Source organism: Ochotona curzoniae, unplaced genomic scaffold (genome assembly GCF_017591425.1).
Source record: "Ochotona curzoniae isolate NIBS_2020 unplaced genomic scaffold, NIBS_Ocur_1.0 scaffold_3208, whole genome shotgun sequence".
NCBI lineage: Eukaryota > Metazoa > Chordata > Mammalia > Lagomorpha > Ochotonidae > Ochotona > Ochotona curzoniae.
Genome location: NW_024467106.1, coordinates 2,198,308 through 2,216,972, shown reverse-complemented (window position 1 = coordinate 2,216,972; position 18,665 = coordinate 2,198,308). Strand labels below are relative to the sequence as shown.

Sequence of the window (18,665 nt, the reverse complement as noted above, 5' to 3'; positions counted from 1 at the left end):
AGAAGATGAGGGGAGGATAGAGAAGAGAAAAAGAGGAGGGGAGGAGAGAAGAGGAGGGGAGGGGAGAGGAGGGGAGCATAGAGCAGAGGAGGGGAGGAGAAAAGAAAGGACAAGAGAGAAGAGGAGGGGGGAGAGGAAAGCAGAGAAGAAGGAAAGGGAGGGGAGGGGAAAGCAGAGGAGAGAAGGGGGAGGGAGAGGAGGGGAAGGGAGGGGAGGAGAGGAGGGAGGGGAGAGGAGAGGAGAGGAAGAAAGTTACAGCTTTGCTTACCAGAATTGAGATTCTCTTTTAAGACAGCGGTGGCGTCTCGCACAGCCAACAAGGGGGAGTCTAGCCTGGAGAGGAGCTCCCCCACATTTGCTGGCTGAGCCATGCTCTTGCTCGCACACCCGTCGGCGGCTCCAGGACTTCACTCAAGGCTCTGCACGCTCTTCATTGGGGTCACGAGCAGTCTGTGAAGAGGAAGACGATCAGAGTGACCATACGGCCCCGTTTTCCCGCAGTGCACATGTTCGACGCAGCAAGGAGTACGGCCAGAACGGGTGTGTGGGTGACTATGGCAAATTCATGAAGACGACTTCTACAGAATGTGACAGAGAGACCTAAAAAACTGGTATCCCCAAAACCAATCACCAGACAGCACCATATCTGTCAGCCTCCTTTCTGCTTCCATCCGGATTTTGGCCAACACCATGCCTTTGTTTCAAACCACTGATCCAGAAAGGGGATAAACTGCTTTCAGGAAAAAAAAAATCTAAAAGGCACACCACTTCCTAATATCTCCCCACCATCTAAAAGGCACACCACATCTTAATATCCCACCGCCATCTGAAAGCTGGTATGCCTGAGGAGGGCCCAAGCCCCAAGGGATCACTCCCCAGATTTCAGCATCATGCCCTTGTCCTGGAAGTCACCCAACACCTCACTGCCACTGCCCCCAGGCAGCTGGCCACAGAGGCAGCCACAGGCTGGCCCTGCCACAGCCATGCTCTTCAGGGAAGTGGAGTAAGTGCCTCATGCTAATATACAAAAGCAATCACTCCCCAAGCAATTGTGAACATTATCTACAACTGATTCTTTGCCCCACGTTTCACTCCAAAAGCTGATATAATTTTTTATTATTATTACCGAAAGGCAGAGAGAGAGACAGAGCTTTTCCATCCACTGGCTCACTCCTTAGACAATAGCCAGGGCTAGGACAAGCCAACGTCCAGACCCTGGAGTTCCACGCAGGTGACAGGGAACCAAGTTCTCCAGCCAGCACCTGTTGCATGCCAGCATGTGCTTTAGCAGGAGGCTGGAAAGGCAGCAGCAGAGGCGGGACTCAATCCAGGGATGCAGAGGACAGGGGCACCCCAAGAAGACACCTGACGGCCGCAGCACCCACACACCTTTCTCTTTTCTCAGATTTTTTTTTTAATTGAAAAGTCAGATTTACAGAGGAGAAGCAGAGATGAAAATATTCCGTCTGCTGGTTCACTGTTCAAATAGCAGCAACATCCGCAGCTAAGCCAATCCGAAGCCAGGAACCAGGAACTCTTCCAGATCCCTCACATGGGTACAGGGTCGCAAGGCTTTGGGTTGTCCACTGCTGCTTCCCCAGGCCACAAGCAGGGAGCTGGATGGGAAGTGCAGCAACTGGTGCATGAAGGAGTGCCCATATGGGATCCCAGCAAATGCAAGGTGTGTGTATGTATTCTTTATACAGATGTATTAAATTTTGTTTACTCATTTATTTCAAAAGCAGTAACAGAAAGAGGGGAGAGAGAGATCTTCCATTTACCGGTTCATCCACTATTGTGGCCATTTCCTAAATGGCCATAATAGCCAAGGCCGCAGCGACCTGGAGCCAGGGACCACCTGTGTGGCAGGGGCCCGAGTCCCCGGACCAGCACCTGCTGTCTGCCAGGGCACAGCGGGGAGTTGTACTGGAAGCAAAGCAACCAGAATCAGAACAAGCACCCGCACGGGACGTGTATGTCACAAGCTGTGTTTGACAGTGACAGCTGCCATGTCTACGATCATGATTAGACATCCTGGGAGAGCATCCCTAACCCTAACCCTAACCCTCAATGCACAAGGAAAGAAACAGAGAACATGTCAGTTGCTCTGGGCCACAAGCCTAGCAGGAGGCGACGCAATGAAATGTGAACTCAGATCTGCCCTCCTCCAAAGCCCGATGCTTAAAGCCGACCTGAAGCTAATGTGGCTTAAGCACGACGGCCACTCTGAGTCCCAGGAACAGGTACGATACCCTGACACAGAAGGCAACATGCGCGCTGCCAAGTCAGCCTACCTATTCCAGGCCAAGGACCGTATGATGCCTGCAGCTATATTAAAATATATTAGGATACTGGGCCTGGCGCGATGGTCTAGTGGCTAAATCCTAAATGGGCACTGGTTCATGTTCCAGCTGTTCCACTTCCCACCCAGCTCCTTGCTTATGGCCTGGGAAAGCAGCTGAGGATGGTCTAAAGTCTTGGAACCCTGCACACTTGTGAGAGTCCTGAAAGAAGTTCCTGGCTTCTGGCTTTGGATCGGCGCAGCAACAGGCATTGCAGTCACTTGGGGAGTGAACCATAGGACAGAGGATCTTCCTCTCTATCTCTCCTCCTCTCTGTAAATCTGACTTTGTGATAAAAATAAAAAATAAATCTTAAAAAAAATAATGCAGCTCACAAAATCAAGTGTTCTGTTGCTACACTTGGTTTCTTTTTTTTATATAAATTTATATACTTTTTTTTTCTTTTAAGATTTATTTTTATTATTTTTTTATTGGAAAGGCGGATATACACAGAGGAGAGACAGAGAGGAAGATCTTCCGTCCGATGATTCACTCCCCAAGTGAGTGCAACGGCCGATGCGAAGCCAGGAGCTTCTTCCGGGTCTCCCACGCGGGTGCAGGGTCCCAAAGCTTTGGGCCGTCCTCGACTGCTTTCCCAGGCCACAGGCAGGGAGCTGGAAGGAAAGCGGGGCTGCCGGAATTAGAACCGGCGCCCATACAGGATCCCGGGCGTGCAAGGCGAGGACCTTAACCATTTGCGCCACCACACCGGGCCCTACACTTGGTTTCTTTTCAACAAAGTTGCTACCTACCTACTCTCAGTTAACTGAGAGTCAGCTTGTCTTCCGTGTGTTCTGAAGGCAGGAATGCCAGATCTGGTCCTGCAGTCCCAGGCAGTCCAGAGCTCAACCCTGAACTACGGTCCACAGGGCCAACCAGCTTGTGTGTCGGTCTCTGAGTGCACTTTAGCCATGAAAGACCAGCTGCTGCAGCCTACTCTTTCGAAGATGCTTTACACAAGATGATATTCTAAAACACATGAGAACAGTTTTGCAGAGACACTTAAAGTTCTACTGCCAGGGCAGATGCTGTGGCAGAGTGGATCAAGCTTCTGATTACTGCACTGGCACCCCACAGGGCCACTGGCTGGAGTCCTGACTGCTTCACTTCCCAGCCAGCTCCCTGCTAATGTGCCTGAAAAAGGAGTGGAGGCTGGTCCACATGCTTGTGCCCCTGCACCCACATGGGAGACCCGGAAGCTCCTGGCTCCTGGCTTCAGGCCAACCCAGCTCTGGTCATTGTAATCATTTGGGGACAAATGCAGTGGATGGAAGATCTGTGTCTCCTCCCTCTCCCATTCCCATAACTGCCTTTTGAATAAATAAACTTAAAAAAAAATTCTGCTAAACCACATTTTTAATCCCCAGGAAAAATATAAGTATTGGATTTCTTAAACAAACAAAAAACATTTATTTTATTTTTAATTGTGAAGACAGATTTATAGAACGAAGAAAAAACAAGAGAAATCTTCCATCTGCTGGTTCACTCCCAAATGATTGCAATGGCTGGAGCTGAGCCAATCTAAAGCCAGGAGCTGGGAGCTTTTTCCAGATCTGCCACACAGGTGCAGGGTCCCAAGGCTTTGGGTCGTCCTTCTGCGCTTTCCCAGGCCACAAGCAGGGAGCTGGATGGGAAGTGGAACAGTGGGGATGTGAACAGGTGCCCAGACAGCATGCCAGCAGTTTGAGGTGGAGGATTAACCAGCTGAGCCATCACACCAGCCCCTAATTCTTGGATCCCGAGCTTTTCATTCCTGTTAAGTTCAAGCACCTCTGACACCCCAAAAAGCCTTCATGAGATTTATGTCACAAGCTTTTAGAATCATTGCCCTGAGCAGAATTCTCTCTTCTTTCTAAATTTAAACAGGTCTTGAGGGTTACTAAGCCTAGGGTACTAGATAGGAAAGATAACTTGGCAAGTGCAAGGATTCCATGAGTTGTAGTAGAAAAATTGATGTGGTCTGCTGGTGCCCAAGGAGGGAGTAGACCAACCTGGCTGCAACAGAAGGGTCAGGAGACACAGCTGCTTTAAACATCTTCCACAAATGAACAAGACCAGCTGGGCAATGTCACCAGACAAACTCAAGTAGCCAGTTACAGCCAGGACAGTCTCTTCTCCACTATGGACGCAACGTGCTACAGAATACAGCAAACAGAAGCCAGAAGACAATCACTGTGCTGAGCGACTTCTGTACCCAACACGCTCACGCAACACTGCACTGAGTTTAGCGTTCTCATTAATGGCCGCATGCACAACACGGTGCCACCGATAATGCGATTCCTACTGGGGTGAAGAGCCTTCAACATCTGCTTCCTGCCCCCAAGCCTACAGTCCAGCCCATCACCGACCTCAGCAAAGGTTCAGCGCAGCCATCTAAAGCGAGCAGGCTGCCGACGTCCCCGCCTCTTCCAACACTCCAGACCTATACGGTCTGCTTTGTATCAGCCCAGTGCAAGCCACTGTCACCTTCCTCCTGGTGACAAGGGAGAAACAGCCTGCCGTGCAATTCACTCACCAAGACACCTCTGCTTCTCACACACAGGAACTCTCGTCCTTGCCCAGGGCCCTGCACTCGCTGTTCCCTTTGTGCCAGGAAACTTCTTTCTCGGAGATCTCTGCTCAACACATCATGCTGAGAATTCAGCTAAATCAGCCAAGGGGCTGCTGGTTAGCAACTCTAAAATATACTCCCATTGTCTTTGTCTTTGCTTTCTAAGATGTACCTACTTATGGGCCCTGCATGGTAGCCTACAAATAATAGTTGGGCTCTGAGCCAATGTTTATAATTTTTCTTTTCAAAACATTTATTGTCACCGTAGATTTTTTTTAAAGATTTATTTTATTTTTACTGGAAAGTCAGATATAAGATATACAGAGAAGAGGAAAGACAGGAAGATCTTCCACCTGATGGTTCACTCCCCAAGTGAGCGCAACAGCTGGAGCTGAGCCTATCCAAAGCCAGGAGCCAGGAGCTCTTCTGGGTCTCCCACACGGGTGTAGGGTCCCAATTCATGGCTACTTACACAGAAATTAAATTATACCTTAATTCTGCCTGCTAGAACATTGTTTTTGAAGTATTCATTACAAACAAAATACTCTTTATATAAGTACATTTGATTTGGAGGCTCTGGGGTCTGCCTTGGTGGCATAACAAGTTACGTGACCACCTGCAACAGCCAGCATCCTGTGTGGGTGCCAGTCTGGGTCCCGGCTGCTCCACTTCAGCCAGCTCCCCACTTGTGAGTGGGAAGGCAGCAGAGGACGGCCAGAGCATGTGTGTCCCTTCCAAATAAAATAAAAATGAATTTTGCCTTGGGACCCTGCACCCACATGGGAGACCCGCTCCTGGTCCCAGGCTTCAGATTGGCCCAGCTCCACCCACTGCGACCTCTTGGGGAGGGAACCAAAGATGCAAGACCCCTGGCTCTGTATCTCCTTCTCTCTAGAAATCTGACTTTGCATTAAATGAATAAATAAGTCGTAAAATAAAAATAAAGTTTTAAAAACCATCAGTTTGGGCCCAAAGCGATGGCGCAGTGGTTAAGGTCCTCGCCTTGCACGCCCGGGATCCCATATGGGCGCCAGTTCTAATCCCAGTTCTAATCTCCTTTCCAATAAAAATAAATAAAATAAATCTTAAAAAAAAAAAACCCATCACTTATTTTTTGAAAAAGAAACAGCCAATATTTGGAGGTAAATTTGTAAGGACAAATTTAAACTGTCAGCTCTGTAACCTCAGTTTTGTTAAATCAAAATAATTTTAATACAAGCATTTGTATTGGTCAACAATATCCAAGATATAATCATCTTGAGGTTATTGAGGTTCAAGAAAGTAAAAAGAATATTAACAACAACAAAAATGAAATGACCAAAAAAAAAACCACTTTGTGCTCACTAATCACATTTCAAACTAGACTTTGCAAAAACTCCAAGGCAATTTCTTACAGTCTCTAATCTCAAGAGGGCAGATTAGCAGCTTGCAGTATTAACAAAGGTGACAACGGTGGGACCTGGCCAGCTACGGCTCTGGTCCCCTCTAGTAAACCACCTACCAGACACGTCCCTGAGTCCTGCCTTGTCCACTAAGGCTGCATGTGCTAGCTGCCAAGGACAGCACACACAGGTCCCAGGGCAGGAGTGACCTGCAGCTTACTGCACTCACAAAGTGCCTTTGCTACGCTAAAGCTTCAGTTTTAGAATATGACCACTTAGGATGGGTGTTGTACTACAGTAGCCTAAGCCTCAGCCTGCAGTGCCAGCATCTCACATGGGCACCAGTTTGAATCCCAGCTGTTCCATTTCTGACCTAGCTCCCTGCTGCTGGCCTGGGAGAGCAGTGGAAGATGCCCACGTGTCTAGGCCTCTGCACCCACACGGGAGACCCAGAAGCTCCTAATTCACAGCTTTGGACCAACTCAGCTCTGGCCACTGTGGCCACGTGGAGAGCGAACCAGCGAACAGAAGATCCCTTTGTCACTGTCTCTCCTCCTCTGTAACTGCTTCACATACAAATAAATAAATAAATCAGTAAGTCTTTAAAAAATAAAATCTGACTATTAAAATGTAACAGACTCATAACTGTGCAACACTGATCAGTAAGTGCTGAGGCTGTGTCACACCCCAGGGCTTCCACACGGCACGCCCACGGTGCGTCTGCAATCACACCTCACGGCACGCCCGCAGTGCGTCTGCGATCACACCTCATGGCACGCCTGCGGTGCGTCTGCGATCACACGATCACACCACACGGCACACCCGCGGTGCGTCTGCAATCACACCTCAGCACACCTCACGGCACGCCCACGGTGCGTCTGCAATCACACCTCACGGCACGCCCGCGGTGCATCTGCAATCACACCACACGGCACACCCGCGGTGCGTCTGCAATCACACTTCAGGAATGAACAGAGTCCTGAGACTCAGATCCACAAAAACGCCACTGCCTCAATATGTACAAGGTACCTGCTGTAGGACTTCTTCAACTCCCAAAAGCCACTATGGCATTAATTTATATGTCCCCCCATAACTTAGGACAGTTAGCAGACACAGCCATATTGGGCAGGGGGTGGATCCTGGCCCAGGAAGTACCCAAGAATCACCCAGGAAGTCTAAAATCCTGCAGCCCAGGCCCCCCGCGCAGAGCTCCCGGGGCGAGGTGCAGCCAGCACTTCCGGCCTGTGTCTCTAAGGCGCAGCCAGGGTCACGCACTCTGCAGAGCTCACTGACCTGCTCCAGGAAGCTGACCCCAGCATCTAAACCAAACTCTGCCGCCGGGAAGGAGGGCTGCTGCCACACCCCCAACGACAGGCACATGACTTCAGAAAACTCTGACGTCGTCAGCACGCTGGGGACACACCACAGGGAAGACAGCCAGGAGGGCATGTAAAGTGTGGCCGGCATACAGCACGGGGCCTGGCACTAAGCAAGGAGCACCTCCTGAGGCACTGGAGGACTTCTGGCCGCAGACAGCCCAGTTCCTGGCAGGATGCTAGAACCACACATGCTGAATTCCTGCATGTCAACAAGCATGTGAGTACAATGTGGAGAAGTGGGGCACCCCCCAAAACTCCCCCACCTCCGGGCGGCTGGCTCACCTGCTCGGTGGACAGCTGGCACTTTGGTTTCCAGGGCTGTCACTCTGGGGTCTTTCATGGTCCCTGGGGGCACAAAACACACGCATGGGTAAGCAATGGTCCCACGGTCAGTAAAGGCAGAGCACAGACCGCAGCTGAAGTCTCACGCGGCACAAACTCCTTCCTGTTGACCTCTGACAGGAGACTTCGGGGCGCCCACTGAGACAGACACCAACACCCACACACCCACCACCAGCAACGGGCCTCTATTTGCATTTCTCAACAGCTGGTGCCTGGAAGAACCTCAAGATTTTGCCGAACTTGAAAACAGATGGACAGAATGAGCTCTAGAATGAGTTCCAGGCTCTGTCGCTTTTTAGCTGTTACCTTGGGATACTTCACGTAAGTCTCTATGTCCAAGCTCAAGTTACTTCCTCTGGAAAGTGAGACTAAAACAGCCCTGGCCCGAGCAGACCGGCTGAGGTGTGTGTCCAGCGGCCCCGGGCAGAGCGTGGGCCACAGTCACTACCCCAGGTGCTGCTACATGCACTCAGCCAGCCTGCATCACCTCCTCACTGGCGCTCCCCTCCTTGCTGCCATTCAGCTGCTCAACCCAAACCGCTTCCCACCAGGGACACACGCCTGCCGTCCCTGGGCCTCAGCGAAGCCTTCCCCAGCCTCCTCTGCCCTCCACGCCCTGCCCCTGGACAAGGTCAGGCCCTCTGAGACCCCCTGAGCAGCCTATATTTTTTGTCATTAGTCACCATCCCCTCCCACACCCTGCAGCTGACCCCTTGCTCCTTCTCCAGCAGCCACCATGGCATCCAGCACTTACTGACCAGGAGTTAGAAAACTTCCTCATGCACAAGGCAAATTGTGCCTTCAAACAGCACAGTCTAAGGCTACTGCGTTTACAGTAAAACATACAATATTTAGTTATTTCTCTACTTTCTTCCTCTTTTTTTTTACTCTGTCCAAATTAATTTATAGTAAATATTCATGATAAATATTAATATTACAGACATCCCAGTTTGCTTTCAAAATACATACCCCTCCGCTACATGGAGGTACAATCTGATCAGACTGCAAACTGCACGAGGGCAACGGCTATTCATCTGGCCTGGCACCTGTACAGGTCAGCCAAGATCTCAGCACGGCTTTGGCAGCCACTCCCGGACGACACCTGCTCAGGTCAGCACGGCTTTGGCAGCCATTCCAGGTCGGGACAGAGTGCGGACAGAGCCTCATGCATTTCACCACAATGACCACAGAAAAGCCCGGACACACGATCCGAAACACACTCCTAGTCAAAGTCACACTGGTGGATTGAGCAAGTCTCCAGCTAGTAAAATCTCTTGCTCCAGACAACAGACCCTGTTTCCTGGCGGAGCACAGGCAGGGCGGCACACTGCTGGCACCTGCCCGGTGCCACAGGCTGACTGGCCCTGCAGAGAGGCCACCCTGACCCTAATTCCAGCTGTTACTACAGCAAGTCAGACTTCCTCTTGCCATGAGTCCAGTCAGATCTCTGACCTGAAATCAACATCTGAAGCCGAACACTAAGACTTCATACTTCTTCATCACATAGTCAAAACAAACTAAGAGGGCGAGACTAAAGCCGCAGCCCATGCTCGCTTAGACAAGGGCACCGGCCATTCCCTGCTCCATTAACCTGAAATCCCATGCTGTGCCCCATGAAGGGGTGACATCTGCCAGGACCCCCATTTTCATCCTCAAAAGCCAAGCCATAGAATATGTGGCTTCCGGACCTGGCATTTCCCGGAGAGAAGTTCCAACTCAGGCAGCAGTCTCACCTCACACAGGCATGTAGCCTGGTAGGTCAGCTCTCCAAACAGCCACAGAGGGCAGGCTGGAGGTCAAGCAGAAGGGCAGGGCAATCCGCTTCCACCGAATTCCATCTGAACAGACTTCAGCCAAGACTCTGACTAGGCTGGGCTGCGGCTCACAGGACCCTGTGGGGAGTTCTGTGCTGCTCTCAGGCCTGGACAGGATGCCTCATGAACTGAGCCAGGCCCGGGAGCTAGGCCCCTCTTTGTAAAGCATTATATCCAAAATGGGCTAAAACTAACCCCAAGACTCCTCTGCACTAGGAAATACCTGAATTCACACTAAATCACCTAAGACAATTTTGTAGTTAACTCAAATTTAAGAAAAAATTATATGTATTTTAAAATATATATACGTTTTTTAAATTTTGGGGCCAGCACAATGGCTCAATGGCTAAATCCTCATCTGCAAGTGCTAAGATCCCACAGGGCACCAGTACATGTCCTGGCTGCCCCACTCCCCATCCGGCTCCCTGCCCATGGCCTGGGAAAGCAGTAGAGGCTGGGGAAAGCCTTGGGCCCCTGCAACATGTGGGAGACCCTGAGGAAGCTCCTGGCTTCAGATCAGCTCAGCTCTGGCCACTGTGGCCGCTGGAGGGTGCACCAGCAAATGGAGAATCTTTTTTTGTCTCTCCTTCTCTCCATAAATCTGACCTGCCTTTCTGATGGGCAGAGAGCTCCCATCTGTTGGGACATTCCCCAAATGCCCACAATAGCCAAACTGGACCAGGCCAAAGCCAGGAGCCAGAAGCTCAAGCAGGTTCTTCCATGTGATGACAGGGACCTAACTGAGGCATCACTCATTGTCCCTCAGCATCCTGGAATCAGGACCCAAACACAGGTTCTCTAGGATGGAACTCAAGTATCATAACAGCATTCATAAACCGCAGTGCATCTCAACCACCTGTCACTGTTTCCTCAGGTTCACAAGTTTATCATTAAAAATCCAAAGATGGGCCCGGTGCAGTAGTCTAGTGGCTAAAGTCCTTGCCTTGCACGTGCCAGGATCCCATACGGGCACCAGTTCTAATCCCTGCAGCTCCACTTCCCATCCAGCTCCCTGCTTGTGGCCTGGGAAAGCAGTCAAGGACAGCCCAAAGCCTTGGGACCCTGCACCCACGTGGGAGACCCAGAAGAAGCTACTGGCTTTGGATTGGCTCAGCTACGGCTGTTGAGGTCACTTGGGGAGTGAATCATCGAATGGAAGTTCTTCCTCTCTGTCTCTCCTCCTCTCTGTATATCTGCCTTTCCAATAAAAATAAATAAATCTTTTGTAAAACTCCAAAGCTGCTTAAGACACAGCCCCGGCAGGGGTGTACAGGCACAGGCCGGGGGAAGGCCTGTTACTGTGTGTGTCAGTGCTCAGTTCTGACTTGGTGACTCCCCAGCGATTTCTCATGAAGCACAGGATCATCGTCAGCACCAATGCATCTAAAACGAGTTAAAAACTGCATCGGAAAAGAGACTTGCTCAACTTCTCTATCAGTTCATAGAAGAGAGAACAATGCTACTGCCCAAAGAATGTGTGAGCTGAGAGCCAGGCACACCCAAACACGCATGCCCATGAGACCCCCAGGCTCGGGGCCCCAGGATGAGCAGGAGCGCCTGAACTGCCAAGGGTCCTCACTGCAAGGCTCTGGGGGAGCTCTGAAGGACAGCATGCCAAAGTCGATGCCCCATCCGAGCACACAGTGCTCTGCGACTTGCCCTGAGGCTGGAGCCGCTTCCAGCCAGGAACATCTTCGCTTCAAGTGATGCTCAGGAGATGTTCTATAAGCATGAACTGTTCGTCCAGGAAATGCAGACCAAGAAAGATGCCACGTGGGCTGCAAAAGCTCCAGGAACCATTTCCCCTCAACGAATAGCAGCAGGTTGCTTGAGTTCACACGGGAAGGACTGAAGGACAAACATTTGAGGGGAGAAAGGCAGGCGGCCTGCTGGCCGAGGCGCCCAGGCCACGGGCACACCTGAGGACCTGTGAGAAAGCTGGATCCTCTAGCTTCACTGCGTGCCTGAATCCAGAAAGTAGGTTTGTGGGGTCCTCTGAGCCGACCCTGGTGCCCCCCAAAGGTTAAGAACTAGGCTAAGGAAGGAAAAAACCAGAAACAGGCACCTTCTCACTTTCACATCTACTGATGTTCAAAAGGCAAAAACGAATCCTGCAGCAAGCCTGGAAAAAAGGGACTCTGCTGGGTGCTAGGCGCCAGCACAGAGCGCATGCCCGGTGCTTGGCGCGGGCACAGAGCGCATGCCAGGCCCGAGCCCTCAGTAGGTTACAGCCCCAGCTGCTTGTGTGTGTGTAAAACATGGCACCTCATTCACAAAATGATTTATTACACAAACACCTAAGTCTACCTTTAAAAGACTTGGCCCTCTCTTACCTATTGGTTTAAAAGAAAGGAGAATTATGAAAAATATTTCTTTCTTTACTCACTTACATGTTTGTTTATTTGAAAAGTGGGTAGGACACGCAGCAGGAACAAAAAGGGTTCCGGCAGATTCTCAGAGGAAAGCTAGGGGTCGCCCGCTCCCTCTGAGACCCCCTGACCTACAAGTTACTCCATGAGCTCAGCACGACAGCCGGTTCACCAAGATGGAAGACTCAACAATTGGAGGCAACCAAAGAGGGCTCACACGTGGTCAGCCCTCACCCCACCTACTTCAAGTCCCTAAGTCGTCCTGCACCTTCAAAGCTAGAAGAGTTAAAGATCAGACAGGCAGATACTCAGCACAAGTACCCAATAAATGTAAACTTCGTTGTAACAATTTTAACAAAATGTACCACTGGGTACATAATGTGTAGCAATCTCTCCATGAACAGCTGGTATTTGCAACACTGATAAAAATCACCCTCCAATTCAAAACAGATACCCTTCAAGTGCCTTACTGTGTTCCATGAATGACTCCAAGTGGCACCGGGCTTCCTGAAGGCTCCCGCCTCAGCCTCCGCTGTCCTATCCCATGAGCAAGAGAACGCCGACACTCTGGTGCCTGCTGTCACTGTATTCACTTCAGAAAGGACCTGGGAGAAGCGGCCACGGTCCTGGCTGCTTGCTCCCTGGGATGTGGGTTCAAGGCTGAGCGCACGCTTCTGACTCAGCTCCCTGCCTGTGGCCTTGCAAAGCTGGGCGACACTGCACCTATGTGGGCGCTGCACCCACGTGGGAGACCAGATGGAGTTCCAGGTTCCTGGCTCTCTGCTCAGACCAGCCCTGACTGTTCTGACCATGTACGGAGTGAACCACAAGACAGAAGGTCTTGCTTTGTCTTTCTAATGAAAATCTGCTTTTAAAAAAGGAAAGAAAAAGGAAAAGGAAAGGAAAGGAAAGTCAGGTCTGGGCTGAGTTTAGGCCAGCAGTGATCATGGCATGTTTGCTTTTTTTTTTTTTTTCTGTCTTTTAAGAATGTATTTCTATTGGAAAGGCAGATCTTCAAAGGGGAGAGACAGAAAGAAAGATTTTCCATCTGCTGGTTCACGCCAGCAGCTGTAGTGGCCAGAACTAGGCCGATCAGACGCCAGGAGCCTCCTCTGGGTCTCCCACACACGCACGGGGTTCCAAGGCTTTGGGAATCGGAGAGGCCGGGGAGGACTGGCCAGCTGAGCCAGAACAAGGCCAGCACTTCGCTCTCCAGATGTCAGTCCTTTGCAACTTAACACACAGGTTACTGCTCCTTACCACTTGCCAGGAAGTAACCAAGTGACAGCACAGATCAGAGAGGCAAGAACGGGACAAAGCCCTGAGATTTCACATGAATTTGGTTATTTAAAAAGACATTAAGTGACTAATTTTAGCAACTATAAACTTCACAGTAAGTCAGACAATCTTAAATTGTTGACAGGAGACTTATTTCAGACCAACTTAAATGGGAAAAAAATATTTCTTATAAACCAAATTATGTAAGATAGAAATCATTTTTGGGCCCGGCGAGGTGGCCCAGCGGCTAAAGTCCTTGCCTTGCACGTGCCGGGGTCCCATATGGGCGCCGGTTCTAATCCCGGCAGCTCCACTTCCCATCCAGCTCCCTGCTTGTGGCCTGGGAAAGCAGTCGAGGACAGCCCAAAGCCTTGGGACCCTGTACCCGTGTGGGAGACCCGGAAGAGGTTCCTGGTTCCCGGCTTCGGATCAGCACAACACTGGCCTCATGGGGAGTGAATCATCGGATGGAAGATCTTCCTCTCTGTATATCTGACTTTGTAATAAAAAAAATATAAATAAATCTTAAAAAAAAAAGAAAGGAATCATTTGATGATCGGATTAAAAAAAAAAAAACACAGCGTTTGTGGCTAAAAAGCATTTTTACTCTGACTGGACATTATACACTGTCCAAAACATCAATCAAAACATTATAAAGTACCCACAAATAGGTACAATTTTTATGTTTGAAAGGTTAAAAAAAAATAGAAAGTATAGGGATCGGTGCTGCGGCACAGCACATAAAGCTACCACCCCTAGTGCTGCCAGCCCACATGGGTGCCAGTTCTAGTCCCGGCTGCTCCACTTCCCATCCAGATCCCTGCCAATACACTTAGGAAAGCAGCAGAGGATGGCCCAAGCGCTTGGGCCCTGCACCAAGTGGAGACGTGGAGGGAGCCCTGGGTTCCTGCTTCAGCTGGCCTGGCCCAGGCCACAGGGTCATTTCGGAAGCACACTGTCCGAAGAAGAATCTCCCCTTGGCCTCTCCTCTCTGTAACTCTGCCCTGCAAATAAACACTTTCAAGCAATAGAAATTTTAAGTAAAGGGCCCAACACGACAGCCTAGTGACTAAAGTCCTCGCCTTGCATGCGCCAGAATCCCATATGGGCACCAGTTCATATCCTGCCAGCCCTGCTTTTCATCCAACTCCCTGCTTGTGGCCTGGGAAAGCAGTGAAGGATGGTGCAAAGCCTGTGGGACCCTGCACCTAGGTGGGAGACCCAGAAGAAGCTCCTGGCTCCCGGTTTTGGGTCAGCCCAGCTCTGGCTGTTGGGGACACTTAGCGAGTGAATCAGTGGATGGAATATCTTTGTCTCTCCTTCTCTGTAAATTTCCAATGAAAAATAAATATTTTTTAAAATAAATTATAAGCATAAACATTAAAAAAATAAGGAATGAAAGTCAATGTTCAATATAAATTATATCTGTGCATTTAAACCAAACTGGCGCAGTGACCTAGCAGCTAAATCATTGCCTTGCGTGCACTGGGTTCCGCAAGGGCCCCACTTCCCAGGCAGCTCCCTGTTGCAGCCTGGGAGGGCAGTGCAGGACGCCCCAAAGCCTTGGGACCCCGTGCCCACAAGGGAGACTCAGAGGAGGCTCCTGGCTCGGATCAGCTCAGCTCCAGCTGTTGTGGCCACTTGAGAGTTGGACCAGCAGATGGAAGAGCTTTCTCTGTGTCTCCTTCTCTCTGTATATCTACCTTCCCAATAAAAACAAATCTTAAAAAGAAAAAGAAAAAATAAAGCACAGATATGAATACTATTAGGCACTCTCATAGCTATTTATATGACAAAAGCCAAAAAGCCAACTAGCAGAAATAAAATTGTTCCAAAGAGATTTACAACATGTGGAACTCATGAGGGATTACCTTTTTAGAAATATGACATAAAAGATAAACAGGTTTCCAGACTAAGCTAAAAGCCACCAATGTGACTGGCCGCCATAAAACCACAAATATTCTGATGCCGTCAGTGTTGTTAGAATGCTGCGTACAGGCTGGGAAGATGGACGGAGACACCTTTGAGTTTCAGTCCCACTCTCACTCCACAGAAGCAGTAGCTGGGCCTCAGGGAAGTGGCTTGTTACAAGTCAAAAACCTTCTGACCCTTGGACAACCCAGAAACGGCTGATGTCCAGCTGTGGGGCTCATCAATATCCACAGGTAGCCACCTGATTCCAGGAGAGGGGAACTGCAGACAAACCTACCTGCCGCCTGGCTCTGCTGGCTCTGCACAAGTGGAGCTACGAGGGCAAGTCAGCTCCAGATGAGGCTCCCCAGGCCGCCCCACACGCCAGAGGCCGGAAGCAGTTTTAAGTAAAGACTGTAACAGTTACAAAGTAAATGGAATCGGCCACATTGACACTTTGAATCAGTGGCTGTCAACCACCGCGCACAACACACCATCCAAACCAAACCTTGTGGGGTGTCCTCAAGATCCACCAAAGTTTGGGGTGCTTCTGTCAAACACGCCTGATGACCCTCTGCTGGGGCACTGCACGCTCTGCGGACACGGCATATCACATACAGGTGTGCAGAGGCTCTGGCTGAGCTCACAGGTGAAGCCCTGACAGTGAGGAGAGGCCAGCTGAGCACGGGGCTCTGAGGAGGGAAGGGGAGGAGGCTGGCAGCCGCCTTCTAACCAGCAACTCAGGGACAGACCAAGCGTTTACGACACCAGGAAACACGGGAGGCAAAGCATGCTCTTATCACCGGCTGTTGCAGAGCCGTGCGCTTCGGATAAGACAGGAACTTCAGGCCTGGGATCGCTTCCACTTACACCTGGTGGACGCAAGGCCCTTAGAGGAGGACTCCATTGCTCCCCAGGGCACCGGCAGATGAGCAGAGCCGTCTGCCCAACGCGCAATTGGGCAAGGTGCATTTCCCAACCAAACGCTACATCAGCTTTCACTTTTGCATATTCCAGGTTTACTCAGAAATGCTCTGCTCAGGAAACACAGGTGACTGTCAAGAGGTGAGCATTTCTGAGGCGCCTGAGATTCACTGCCCCACTTCTGCAGCCTGCTGGACGGAGCTCCAGGTGGACCTCGCACTGTAAGTCAGAGGATCTCAGAGGAGCCTCATTCTATTTTAGTGCCTCCACAGGCTCACCTGACTTAGAGTTCTATTCCTATGCTTCCTATTTAACAAAACAAACAGAAGAAAATCAAGCAAGCGCTCTAGGACTTGGTTCTGCAGCAAACACATCATCTTCTAAAGTCTGAACTCCTTCCCAGCCCAGCACAGGCTGACAAGTTCACGGGCACAGAGCGATGCCCGCCCAGACAGCAGTAAAGGCATGCAAGCCAAGCGCACACTTCTTACAAATTGTATTCGTTCTTTTTTTCTTTCTCTCTCTCTCTCCATGTCTCCCTTTCTTTCTTCATGTCTCCCTCTCTCTGCCCCTCTCTCTCCATGTCTCTCTTTCTCCCCCTCCTCTGCCCCCGCCCCCAGCAAGCGATGAACTCTTTGCACTTCTTGATGGGACGCATCGATCACACCTGTGGGATGGGTCAGACCCTCCTGGGGGTGCATGACCTTGCCCGTTACCCAGATCCCCGCCCCCGACGCTCCGCATCCGAGGAGCCTGCAGGTGTCAGTAACGGTTACCCCCTCGCCTTTGTGGAGGACCCGACGACGCGCTGCACGGCGCTTCCAGCAGCGCCCGGGGCTCACGGACCGCGCCCCCTCCCACGTCCCCACCCCCAGCCCGCAGCAGACCACACAAAGAGCGGGCTTCATTTCCGACAGGTCCCTCCGACGGCAGGCTGCACGAATGAATGAAGGAGCGCCGGGCCGCGCCGCTGCAGCCGGCCGGCCGGCCCCCAGGCACCACCTCGGGCCACTTGCCGGCCGCGGAGCAGCCCTCCCGGGCGCAGCCGGTGCGAGGCACCCGGGAGGCACCGTGCACCTTGCAGCCGGCCGAGTCCGGGGTGCCCCCGAGCGGGCTCCATTCATTCGGCCCCCGCCGCCCCCCGCGCGACCCCTCTCGCTCACTCCCGCACCCTGCTGCTCCCTCCAGCAGCTGGCCGCCCGCCCAGGGGCTCCCCCGACGCCGGGCCCTGCGCGCCCGCGCGTGGACCTGTCACCCCACCACGTCCCGGGCGGGCGCAGGGGCCGCCCGCACCCCCGCCTGGGCACCGAGGCCCCCGGGGGGCGCCAGCAGGGGCGACGGCCCGGCCCAAACCCCCTCTGTCCCCCAGGGACCGGCCAGTGCCCCCGACGCTCGCCGGGGTCAGCGCGTAAGAAGAGGGAGGGGACGCTCTCCGGATCCCCCTTCCCCCCGATCCTCTTCCCAGCAAGTGAGCCTCTTGCGCCGGCCCCAACCCCCACGTCCAGAACCTTCGCGACTGGGATCGGGGTGCCAGGGCTGCCCCCGAAAAGCCCCGGTGGAAAGGAGAGGGCGACACCCCCATACTCACCCACCGTCTCCTCCCCCTCAGCTGTTTACCTCACAGTTCCTCCAGCCTACAGGGCGCCGCCATCTTGGACGCCCAGCACCTCCCCCCGTGGTGAAACGTCCCCGACCGGCTGCGCCCTCCGCCACGAAAAAGAGTCCCCAGCCGGGCGCCGCCTCCCAGCTCGCCCACGCCCGGCCGAGCGCGAGCCTCGGCCCCGCCGCACCGAGCGGGCCTGGCCCCTCATCCCGGACGGTGCCGGCTGCGCCGCCGGGGACAAGGGGAGCGTTTTCCAGGGAGGGGGGCGGGGACGGCGGAAGGATCCCGAAAGCAGGTCGCTCAGCGATCTTGTGACTCCGACAGAGGCAGAAAGAAGGCCCGGCGCGGAGGGAGGAGCCACGCGAGGAGCCGAGGGGCGGACCGGTCACGTGACGGGCCGGCAGGGCGCAGGCGAGAGGCGTCCACCCGCTGGCCCTGGACGGCTGTGATGGAGACCCGGACCTCAGCGGTGGGCTTGGGTCAGCCTGAGGGCGCTGAGCGCCCCTGTCCCTGGAGGCCCGTCAGAGCCGCAGCCCCCTCTCCCTTCCCGAGGTGGACACACACAGCAAAAGGGCAGGGTCGCCCCCTCGGCTAGGCGGCCCCACGGCTGCCTTGGGGTCGCCACTGTAGAGTGACCACGTCGCCCTGGGTCCAGCCCTGCTCTGCTCCCTGAGGGCCTGGTCGGGGTGCGCAATGTGGCCTGGGCAGGATTCCGTTGGGGACACACCGCGTTGAGCACAGCGTCAGCGCCTGCTGGTTACCACCTTGGA

General features: G+C 52.4%; 1 protein-coding gene across 1 annotated transcript in view; it reads right to left on the bottom strand.

Moving 5' to 3' along the window:
- The window catches only part of TSC1 (TSC complex subunit 1), a 61,075-nt gene extending 43,117 nt beyond the window's left edge, over positions 1 to 17,958 (bottom strand). Inside the window, exons 1-3 of the mRNA XM_041004370.1 lie at positions 17,881 to 17,958; positions 7,937 to 7,999; positions 269 to 450 (exon numbers count right to left, since the gene is read on the bottom strand). Coding sequence (XP_040860304.1) covers positions 269 to 371 — 103 coding nt within the window. The 5' untranslated portion in view covers positions 372 to 450; positions 7,937 to 7,999; positions 17,881 to 17,958. The remainder of the gene's footprint in view (positions 1 to 268; positions 451 to 7,936; positions 8,000 to 17,880) is intronic.
- Between the last annotated feature and the right edge of the window lie 707 nt (positions 17,959 to 18,665).